Consider the following 11716-nt stretch of genomic DNA (forward strand, 5'->3'; position numbering starts at 1 on the left):
TTAGCCTCCAGGGACCACTGTCACCAGCATTAACCAATGGGTAGAGTATCAAAGCACTCAAAAGGACATTTTGTCACAGCAGGATTTCAACCTGAGCTGGAAATATACTGAATTTGATCAAGTGGATACTTAATTATTTGAAGTATTTTGCAAACAAGTAAGAAACTTTGTGTTTTGAGCAGTTTGTGATACATCTTGTGTATTTGGGCTTTGTTGTATTTCCATTAATTTTCTTATATAAATAACCTCATATGATACATAACCTGAGGTAGAAATACAAGACTGGCTTGTTGCGTTTCAGTGTCACTGATATCTAGAGCATAGGTCCACATGGTACATACTGTTATTTAAAAATGAGCTGTGTTGTCTATTTGTGACTGACTGAAATGTGACTGAAAATACTGTTGAATGATGTGAAATGGCTCTATGAAAGGGGGTAGCTTGTGTGTGTGTATATGTGTGTGCTTTTGATCCTCACTGACAACCTCATTAAAGAGCTGCGCCTCTGCCTGCTGATGAATCACCTCAAATAATAAATAGTAAAAATGATAAAAAACCCAGATGAAAATAAAAATGACTTTGTTTTAATTTTCCATTCTTCTATTCCTGTAGTCCTTCTCTCTACTCTTGAAGTAGTCCCATTTCATGCTGAGGGTCCAAGACATTGTGATGTACATCCAGTTCACCGCAGTCAAGGCAAATCCTCTTGGCATTCAATTCTTTTGATAAAGATGTAGTAAATCCACTTTGAATTTCTCATCTATCTTTTCTGTTTTTCTCTCTCATGTGCCGTGTGTATAGGGAGTTATTCCATACAGGCCATTTCTGCCCAATCCATGATTCTGTGTCATTTTGAAATGCAAACAATTTTTGTCAAGAGAGTTGAGATCATAGCCAGGAATCTATCGATTTGAGTGTCTTTTCTCACATAATTACTTAGACAGTATTCACATGGATGAACTTCATGCAATACCCAAAGGCAGATTCCCTATGGAACATCCCACCTTCTGCACTCCTGTTTCTTTAGTTCCTGATATAGATTTATTGTTTAGCCATGGACATCACAGTTACCCTAATTGCACTCAAACTGTGCTTTCCATTACCCACTCAGAGCTCTCAAAAGTGGGCTTTTCGTCCTCGCTGTCATCATACTGCAGCAGCATGCCATTAACAGACAGACTGCGCTTAGTCCAGATATTACTGATCCTGCGAGGGTAGTTGCTGCGACACTGTGTGGTCCCCACATGACCCATGTCAAATGAATGGCTCCTCTTGGGTTTACCCTCCTGGGGCATCCCTAGGAGACGTCCCAGCATGGTGGTGGACTCAGCCCTTCCAAGCAGAGGTTCTTTGTCGGACAGGGGTGCCATAGCCACTGTCATCATAGCATTGGGAGTGGTAGAAGGGCCAGAGGCCCCTTGGTGGTCCCTTGACACCCCTCGCAGCTCCAACGACGTGAAGGCCCCTAAAAGGTGGTCCAGGTTTGGCCGTGCTTTGGCACCGTGCCTCCTGAACTTGCTGCTGGGCAAGGTGCTGCATTCACTGCTCTGCATGCTGTAGCGATCACCAGCCCCTCTTCCTGTTTGGCTGTCTAATGAGTTAGAGGAGGATGAGGATGAAGAGAGGCTGCTCTGGAGGGATCCACACTTGAACTCTACCATTTCCTCACGCATGACCACCACTGTGGATTTGACCTGTGGTGGGGCTCCGTTGAACCTGTTCAACCCCCCATTGGTCTGTGAGTATGTATTGCTCACAGTGGGTAATTTATTAGTCTGGATGCCACTGGTCACCTTGTAGCGCACCATGAGGATGATGATGAATACGAGCAACGTGGCCACGATGATGCCACCAATGACCAAGATCATGGTGCCACCTAGGAAGCCACTGTGAAGAGACTGACACTGTGGATAGTCCTCCGTGGTGATGAACTGGACACAGCCGACAATGTTGGTGGCAGTGAGGGTGGTGGCAGTGTCATCCCAGATGGCCAACACGCACAGGTCATACTGCATCCCTGGGACAAGATTTGTGACTACGAAAGCCCGGTTATTCATGGGAATCATCCTACAAACAGAGAGAGACTGCGTTAAAAATACAAAGTTTTGCTATGGCAGTTCAAGACAAGGGTAGAGAACTTTTGTGTTAAAAGCAACACTGGCTTAGTCTGTTACGCTGGGGCAGATCAAAGAAATAGCAAAAATGAAGCATGCTAAGTAGCTATTTATATGCACAGTAAATCAGAAAGATTACTTAATTGGTCCCGGTATATACAATACGATATACTTTATTGTCCCTGTAGGGAATTTTGTCTTGGACTGAAATGCTGCACACATGACACATGACATATAGCTGCCTCCATAGTTGTAATAATTAAAAAAAACAACATATAAATCAAGCAACACATACTGCAGCACATCACAACCACAAAGTACACATATTACACGATTATTGATAAGAATGAGCAACATATTTCACAACCCTTCTCATCATATCACGAATCTATTGCACAACCATGCAGCCTGATCAACATTATTTAAAAATGTAATTGAGGTAGGCACAAATCAGTTTTTAAAACAGTTGAGTATACACTGGGGTAGTCTGTATTGTCCGCCTGAGGGTAGGCGCTCATACTCGGTGTGGAGAATATGACATGGATCAGACACTACTCTCTGTGCTTGCCTGAGAACAGACTGCTCATATATTGACTAGGGGGACTGGTGTTCATTCCACCCCATAACCTTCAAGGCAGTCTGTACCGGACAAGCAAGCTTACATTTTAACTGTACAGAGAGATTGCCATACCATGCTGACATCCCATACCTGACTATGCTCTCTAATAAAATAATCCTTTGGTCCACCCCATACACCCTGAGTCTGTGTAAAAAAATATAATCTCTGCTGTAAACAAGAACACAAACTTTCAATATGGGCCTTCCAGCCGAAGGTGTTTTCCAGGTGAATGCCAAGGTACTTGTAGGAGCAGACTTGATTGATTGGTTCATCATGTATGACCACTGGACTATGATCCCCCACTGACCTAGTGTCCAGTACCATCTCCTCAGTTTTTCTCACATTTAAAATGAGATGGTTGGCATCACACCACTGCACAAAATTCTCTGTTTCAGTGAAATGGGCTGAAGGACTTATGTCTTTGTGCAGTAGGCTGAGGGTAACAGTGTCATCTGAAAATTTTAGAATGTGGTTCCTAGGGTCGCTGCTTGTAAACTCATTTGTGTATAATGTGAACAGAACTGGTGAACTAACACAACTCTGTGGGGTACCTGTCCCATTTGATATGCATGAAACAATAGTAGTGAGGTAAGGATTCAATGGCCAATGAATATTGTTTTTGCTCAATGTAATTTCTTGTACATTTCATTTAACATGCATTAAGTTGTTTCAAACCACTTGGTTATTATTCCAGATGTTTAAATATGACTGATTAAGTAGGCCTCGCTGCTTTTGACTGAAATTGAAAGTCAATGCTGCAGGATGTTAATATCCCAAGATGTACTGCCAATAAATTAAATGCTGTAGGAACTGCAGTTTGTTTTGTGTACAGAGCCAGCAATAGAAGCTTTTATCCATCAAACCCATCTGTCTAGAATATAGATCGCAAAGAGACGTTTCATTAGTAAACACTGGGGTTGTCACATTATGGCATGATGAGATTTAAATACCCCTGAGAATATTTAAACACTTCTTTCCTTATGGTTATATCAGAGGCTCTCTTTCAACTGCTATAGACATCAATTGGACAAGGCACGGTGTGATTTTGCTTGTCTTCCTTCGCTTCAGCACCTTGTGTATGACTTCCAGTGCAGTTTCTTGCAGTGCTTGACTCGTCGAATGTGCTGCCATTACACTTTGAATGTTTACACAGGGTGATGTGTAAATTCTGTTTGAATTAAATCAATGTTGTCACTGTTGTAACTTTTGTTGACATATACTGTAAGTGTAATTAACTCTACTGACCACATCTTATCACATTAAACTTGAACATCATTGAGATGTCAAACTTAAGTGGACCATTTGCACATTTTCTTCTGTATGCACATCCCAGTATTACTAGGCATTAAGTACATATTGAACAACTTGGAACCTCATGATTTTTAACCATCGGTCCTAAAGATCGGGGTTTTGGATGTGCGTGTAGTGTTCGCCTTTTTATTAATCATAACCATGATCTTTACTACTAACCAGGTGTTTTAGTTGCCTAAACTTAACCATAGTTTATTTGCCATAGCCATGACCTGTCCCTGACCATAGATATTGTAGAGAGCGAGAACTTTTCATGAGAATTGTCCAAAAATCATTATTTTTGTCTAGCAAAAGGGTTTTGTATGCATCACTTATCCTTTGATTGAACATGGTCATTTTTTAGAGAACCTTCACTGAACAGTAATCCACTAAATGCAAATCAGTGCTTCTCAACCAGGGGTCTTACATCCCAGCTGGTACCTCTGCAGTACCCAAGGGGTACATGGAAAGTGGACTAGCTCAGCTAACTTGAAAAGATGATTATAAAATATAGATTTCAACACACATGTATTTGGGAGGACAACATCTATAACACTTGAATAACACATGCTGTGACCCAGAGTGCCTGAAACTTATTCAGTAAGCAAGCAGAGAAGTTGAAATAGAAAGCTTAAAGTAATGGATAAATGGTTGAAACTTTATAGTTTCTGCCTCTCCCACTGGTAGTAGTAGAACTGCAAACTTGACCAAACCCACTGAAAAACAAGAGACCAGCAAAAGCATGAAAAATTCTTGTATGTTTCATATGATTAAGTAGTTGTAATAATTTTAGAAAACAGGTAGTGTTGAATAGTTATAGTTTAAAATCTAATCAAATGAACACATTTGGAACATAGCGTGTGTTGTTGATGAAGGGGCTTGAGCTTATCAGACAGGGCTGTGGGGGAAGATCTGACAAAAATGTTGGGAACCACCGCTTTATATATCATAAAGCATGAAGTAACAATCAATGGCTCTTACATACTGTATACCACATGGGTATAAAATGGCTCTTGAGGACTAATAACCATATTGTTATGGTTATCTATAAATAGATTCCTCAATCACCCATCACTTGTTGGCTCGCTGTTCGCCTACAGTACATGCATCCATAGCTTTGATCCCTCCACTACAGAGCCCAGACACCAGTGGGGCTGCAGTCCATTATTCATCCTTAACTGCCTTTTTCCATAACCAGGAAGAAGCTGCGTTGCCTCACGTGTTTGAGACAACTCATGCAATCTTTCTCCTCCCCCACGTGGCTCTTATTGATTTTTAATCATGCCATTGCTTGACTACAGGCAGTGCCGTGGGAAACTGTGTCGGCCAACTAAAGAAGCACAATAGGTGTGCATGTGCAAGCAATGAGTGATATCAATATTAATTCAAAAACAGGAGTTGGCCTCTCTGTGCACGTTATCTTTTCCTTCCAGCTTCTAATTTGTCTTCTGACATGCAAAATGATTGCATAGCCTTTATTATATAACAGTACATAAATTGATTTCTTTAGGTCATTTTTCTACTGTATATAAACCTCATTCTTAGTAGACAATAGTGTAGAAAGAGGTTTAAAGCATTACATCAGATGACAAGGACAAATTCAAAAGTTAATACTTTAAAATTTATGGCCAGAATCAGAATTCAAAACAAATAAATGTATATGTTGTAGTGAATGTTATTAATGATTCTTGACTGACACTAACATCAAGAATGCCATTAAAATAATAATTTTTTAAAGACATTATTTAGCCGTTGAAATTCAACAACTGAGGAAAAGATGCAGTTTACAAAGGCCACATTAGCGTTATGTTTGCAATTTTTTTAGACATTAGTGAAAATTCATAAAGCCTTTTACTAGAAGTGTGGATGCGTATTCCAATCTGTCAGTGACTGAGGGAAAAAATATATTGAAAATTCATATTGTTCTCTTTTCTCTGGCATGACAAACTGGCAGAGTGTGCAAGCAAGAAAATCAGATAAACACCTTATTATTGAATTTGCAGGGATGGTGAGTTGCATTCACAGTGTTTGAACAAAGTAATATCTTTCTTCAATACTGTGTACATTTCTAATCTCATATACCCAGCTAATAACCAGCCTTTTGCCTTCACATATTCTGTCAATTATATTTCATTAAAAGGCTCTTGCTGGAATGCACAGTACAGGTAAATTGTGTAGGGCTATGGGACAGAATACATTATCTGATGAGGTGTTGCTAAAGGGATTCACCATCAATTATCACTATTTGTGGAAGCATGTAGCTGACACAAAAAAAGACTATAACTGCTATCCACAATAGGCAATTTTACCAATTTTCACGCTATTCTGATGCCGTAAACATACTGAGGGTAGTCATTCTCTGGAGGGCTCCGTAAATGTGTTTAAGTATGTTGAAGCCACTGGAGCCCAAGGGGATACTGAATTCCGAGATATTCAATGTAGTTGTGTAAAAGAGCATAACATAATGTATATGGCAAATGTGGAAAAATGTCTAAGAGCTGTAAGATACATTGTATCCTATGGAATTGCATCCAGGACTTATAAAAACTGAACTATTTATTTGCTCTTTTCTAGCTCAATTATTTTTGCTGAATGTCACTACTTTCCCTGTCTCATTTGACATAGGAAATTGATTTCACAGAGCCCAAAGATCTCCAGACCAGCAAAGAGCAGCAAAGAGCTGCAGTCTCCAAGCTTATACTTTATGGATTTGAGCAGCTTAAGAAGGATACATTAAAATGGAAGTCTATAATCCCTTTTTTTGTTGGATTTCTAATTAATGGTTCAGGGCAAGGATTTCACTATGAGTTCCACTTTTCTTAAAAATGTGCATTTGCTTCTCTCTCTCTTTTTTTTTGTGAAAGCAGCATCCTCGCTGATTGTCAGTTTAAGGGAAAAATCTCAAGAAGGATTAAGGGAAATTAATGTCGATCTCTGCGTAACATTTCAAAGAAACTGACTGTCTCAAGTGTGTACCCTGCAAACAATTAGCCATTGACTCAAGAAGCCGAGCTGAATAAGTTAAAGATTATACCTCAAGCTTAATTTACACTTTTGACCAGAAAGGTTCCAACTCCTACTTGGATGTAATCTAGTTCCATGAACTTTCATGAACTCTTACCTGTAAATGAGGACTTCGTCCTCAGAGCAATTGTACTGAAGTTGATACATTTTGATCTTTGAAGTTGATTTACTAACAGTCCACTTGACCAGAGCTGAGACAGCGGTCACTTCTGATACAGATACCACCTTCTCTGGCAGAGCTTTAGTCTCCCCCTTACTGATCTTGGTAGAGCTAGTTATGTCAGAAAGCCCAGACTTGGACTGTGTGGTACGGTTTGTACCATTGCTCAGGTGGGGGAGTTGAATAATTGACAGTTCTATGGAGGCTGTGGACTCCCCAGCAGCATTGGCAGCTATGCAGGTAAAGGTACCGTAATCCTTGGATGTTGTGACTGTAATGTCCAGGGTGCCATTTTCGTATACTGTCGCTCTGGAGGAATTGCTGATCAAACGGTCATCAGGAGCAACCCAGTGCACGGATGGCATTGGATCACCAACTGCTTTGCAGCGCAGGCTAGCTGTTTGGCCTTCCAGCACTAGCAACTTGTGTGTATGTTGCGTGATCAGGGGAGGCTCACAAACAAACTCCTCCTCACGAACAGACCAAAAGTAGCGCCCTTTTAAACTTGCAGGGGAAGCGCAGGTTTCCATATCATCCTCACGCTCCAGCCTTCGAAGCCAAAGCACTTCACAGTTGCAGTGCAATGGGTTTCCGCCAAAGCTTAGAGACAGCAGAGGTGCATATGGAGTGCTCATCACAACACTGCTTTGGGAACGTGCAAAGATAGGGTCTGGTGGGAGCTTCTGCAGGCGGTTGGAGGTGAGGTCCAAACGAGCCAGTTTATCCAGATCGGTAAAAGTCCCCTCAGCAATGAAGGAGATGAGGTTATGATCCAGACTCATTTGATGGAGGTTGACCATCTTGCGGATGGCTTCCCAAGGCACACTGCGCAAGTTGTTATATGACAAATCCAGGTCCTCCAGTGTCAGCAACAGGTCATCAAAGGCTGCTTCGGAGATCCGACTCAGCTGATTGTTGTTGAGGATGAGATGCTGGAGGTTGACCAGACCTCGGAGGTCATCCGGTCCCAGCTCAGTCAACCTGTTACTGTCGAGGTGCAGGGATCTCAGGGTCTCCAAGTCAATGAAAGAGAAAGGCTGGATGGTGCCAATGGTGTTGCGGGACAAAGTGAGATCCACCAAGCCTGTCATGTTGGCAAAATCCTGAGTGGTGACCTTGAGGATGAAGTTGCCACCCAGCCGGAGCTCCACAGTTCGCCGGTCGATGTCCAGTGGGACGAAGAGCAGGCCTTTGGAGGGGCACAGAGTCCCCAGAGACTCTGACAGATTCTGGCAGACACAGTATTTGGGACATGCATGGACCATCGTAACTGCGGTTCCCAGAAGCAGGAGACTGATGACCACTTTGTCCATGTTAGTTCATACAAAGGGGACCTGCAAAAACAAAAGAGAAACAAGGATAAGTTTAAATTTGGCAAATATCTGGTTGCACATAGCTGCATGATGACTTTAGTGTTGTGTTAGTCAAATCATACGTTGAATAAGATAATCCTCATATCCAAAGACAATTTCACAAACTCCATCTTTTTCACAATAAATAAATGAATAACTAATAGCTGCAGCTGTGTATGTGTAGAAGCACCAATTAACACAGGTCAGATAAAAATCCACCATGGTCCTTAGACCATGTAGGAAAAAATTGCTCACTTGATGAGCTGGTCTGATTATCATCCTTGAGGATTTTTCACATTAATATTCTCCATTATAACATTCATATGCATGTATTTTGCAATGCAAAGAAGGTGTGAGAAATCACACGAGGATTGTCTGAATGAAGCTCAGGATTAAACAGCGCTAAGAAGCTATTTTTAATGACGCACATGCTTATAAGCTGTCATTACAGATATACTTGCATGCATGCAGTGTAAAGTGGTTCAGGTGTATGGCACATGTATGTATACGGAGTAAGCAATGGATTCATTAGCATACTAGGCCATTTGGCCAATGTAATTGTGAGAGAGGTACAGGATTAAAGTGACTTCGATATGTATTTACACTGTCTGTTCATCTTTCTGTATCACTTTGTATATCTTTATCCTTTTGTCCAATTTGTTTCCTTCCCCCATCTTGTCTGCACAGTTTTGGCAAAAGATAACGCAGTGTAGAAAAATATTCCACAAGCCGCAGGTGTTAGACTTGGCAGACCTGGCTGACGAATACAGCATGCTTCTGTGAACGTCTTAACAGCCCTCACACCTGGCTGACTCCTCAAAATTGATGGCCACACTTGGCTTCATCCAGCGAGCTTTTAAATCCCTCAGACATTTGTATCATTAATTCCTAATACACTCAAAACCTAAAAATCAATTTCAATCATCTTTTTTTTTTTTTTTTTTTTTACACCAGCAACATTTATTAATGGCAAACTCTGCCTGCTTGTCTGCAGCTTTCACTAGAACCATGGGGAGGGACAGTTGTAATGTTTTAATGTTAACCATATGTTAGTGCTATCATTCATTATTATTTATAAGTGTGAGATGCTGGTTGCAGAATGAGGACTCCTTATCTTCGACTACCCTGCAACGCCCCTTCATGTGCAAACTCTGCTTTTCAATAACTCATAATTACAAAAGGCAATAACCCCTCTCCTTTCCGATACCAGTTTGTAATTATATCATGAAGTGCTGCTGCATCTGGACTGTGTGTTACACAGAGATAATTAGAATGAAATGGCAGGGAAAAGAAAGTGATTCATGGAGACTCTGCAATAATCATTAAAACTGAAGAAATAAATAAATAACAGTGGAGAAACTGACATTTTTACTAACATTATGTTTATAAAATTTATGATGGGACCAAATGCTACTGTACATATTGATATTGTTAATAAAAAAGTTTCAGCCAAATACAACAATAACAACATCAAACGACAACCCAAAATAAAAGCTATCTAAACCAAATTAAAATTAGACAGTTTTTTGTACTTTGAACAAAAATATGGGAACTATTGATGTAAGCACATAAACAAATCATAGAGCAAGTACTTTGTAGATATACAGTACCCAAGGAGTTATTTGCCTTTTGAGGTCTTCTAAAGTTTTGGGCAAATAAATATAAATTACAATAATACTGCAAATATTGTGCATATTTTACAACATACAACAACAACAAATCTTGGACATATTTGCCCAACCCTGCATTTTTAGGAGATGTGCTGTCAGCTTTTATGATGGGCAACTGGCTGGCAGGCATCTGACTACATAGCAAACAAATGTCAATACAGAGTTGTCTTTCCCTTTTTTCAACAAGCAAATTCAACTGTGATTGCAATTAAAGCCTTCTGTCCCTTTACAACATTCAATACTTGGGATAACCACTTTGCGCTACTAAGTTTGTCTTCCACTCAGAAATTGGAAGCTAGCAAGCTAGGCTAACTAGCTTTCACTCAGAAAAAGTAGTTTATATAAAGCTGATTGACACTGATTCCCACTGGACATGACTTTTTGTTAATGTTAACTGCTGATTCATTGTTATGTTCCTGCAGACTCAGTGCTGTGCTGGAGAACACTAAAGCAAAATATATAACATTTAAATGTCCTCTCTTTAGTAAGTACAATTTTGACCAAATAAGTACCAAGTAAGCCAAAATAAACACCAATGAATGACAGATTTCTTCTCAAAATGTATTTTCATTTCAGTTTAAACTGCAACCCTACCTTGATACCACAGATAATTTGGGCCCTTTTCTCTCAGCTGTCACATGTTTCTGAGCAGGTCATTATATTAGAATTCGATAAGCACTGCAGAAAACTGTGGGAAACTGTGAAAAAGGTGTGTATTTTATCCAAATAATTGCAAATGTGATGCACATTGTTCTGAACCTCTCAGCACTCTGCAGCTAATCCCCTCAAGGTCTCATGGTGAGAGCTGTCAGTGATGACAGACAGTTTCTCTCATGGGCTCATTTTAATGGACGGCATCTAAAAATTCCAACTGAAAAGACCTTCAAACCCTAAAAAACTGCCTTTTTTGTTTTCATTTGATCTTCCCACTCCCAAAAGGTGGTAATTGTGGTGGGTAAGCATTTTCAAAAACTGGGGGAAAAAACAAATTTACAGAAATGCAAACAGTGCTGGCTGGAAGCAGTTGAAAAGTTGATTAGTTCAGTATGATTTCCAGTCTTTCAACAGCTTCCCCGTCAAGTGTCTGTACAGAGGTATTATGGTTACTAAGCGGAAAAAACAGGCTGAAGAGAGGCAGAGGTGAGCAAGAATTAGGATGGGTTCAGTCACAAAGTAATAAAAACCATTGATGATGATCTATTTACTCATAGCCTTTACTGAACCTGCGACAAAGCGCATTGGAGGTTATAACATATGGAACTGTGACATTCATTATTAATCTATTTGAATGATTGTGACTGTGTGGCTTCTAGTAATTACTGTGGAAAATACATCAAAGTTGCTTTGCTTTTTATTTAATTTACAGCATTTTACGCATAAATACAGCTTATATACACTGTTTATAAAATGTATTGTATATTGAATGTCATAAGGCTTACCTTTGACTTACTTGTGTTATCAGTGCATCACAGAAAATTACTTTTCTC

General features: G+C 40.0%; 1 protein-coding gene across 1 annotated transcript; it reads right to left on the reverse strand.

Moving 5' to 3' along the window:
* Positions 1–620: 620 nt before the first annotated feature.
* LOC121881149 (leucine-rich repeat and fibronectin type-III domain-containing protein 2) lies at positions 621–8520 on the reverse strand. Its single transcript, XM_042388802.1, has 2 exons — positions 7145–8520; positions 621–2067 (listed from the first exon to the last, which is right to left on the reverse strand). The coding sequence occupies exons 1-2, from the start codon at positions 8518–8520 to the stop codon at positions 1083–1085; spliced, it is 2361 nt and encodes a 786-aa protein (XP_042244736.1). The 3' UTR covers positions 621–1082.
* Between the last annotated feature and the right edge of the window lie 3196 nt (positions 8521–11716).

Source organism: Thunnus maccoyii, chromosome 16, assembly GCF_910596095.1.
Source record: "Thunnus maccoyii chromosome 16, fThuMac1.1, whole genome shotgun sequence".
NCBI classification, from domain to species: Eukaryota; Metazoa; Chordata; class Actinopteri; order Scombriformes; family Scombridae; genus Thunnus; species Thunnus maccoyii.

Coding starts and splice junctions, on each gene's coding strand:
- LOC121881149 (XM_042388802.1), bottom strand. CDS start 8,520: ATGGACAAAGTGGTCATCAGTCTCCTGCTTCTGGGAACCGCAGTTACG. Junction 2,068..7,144: donor GACGAAGTCCTCATTTACAG/GTAAGAGTTCAT, acceptor CTCTGTTTGTAG/GATGATTCCCATGAATAACC.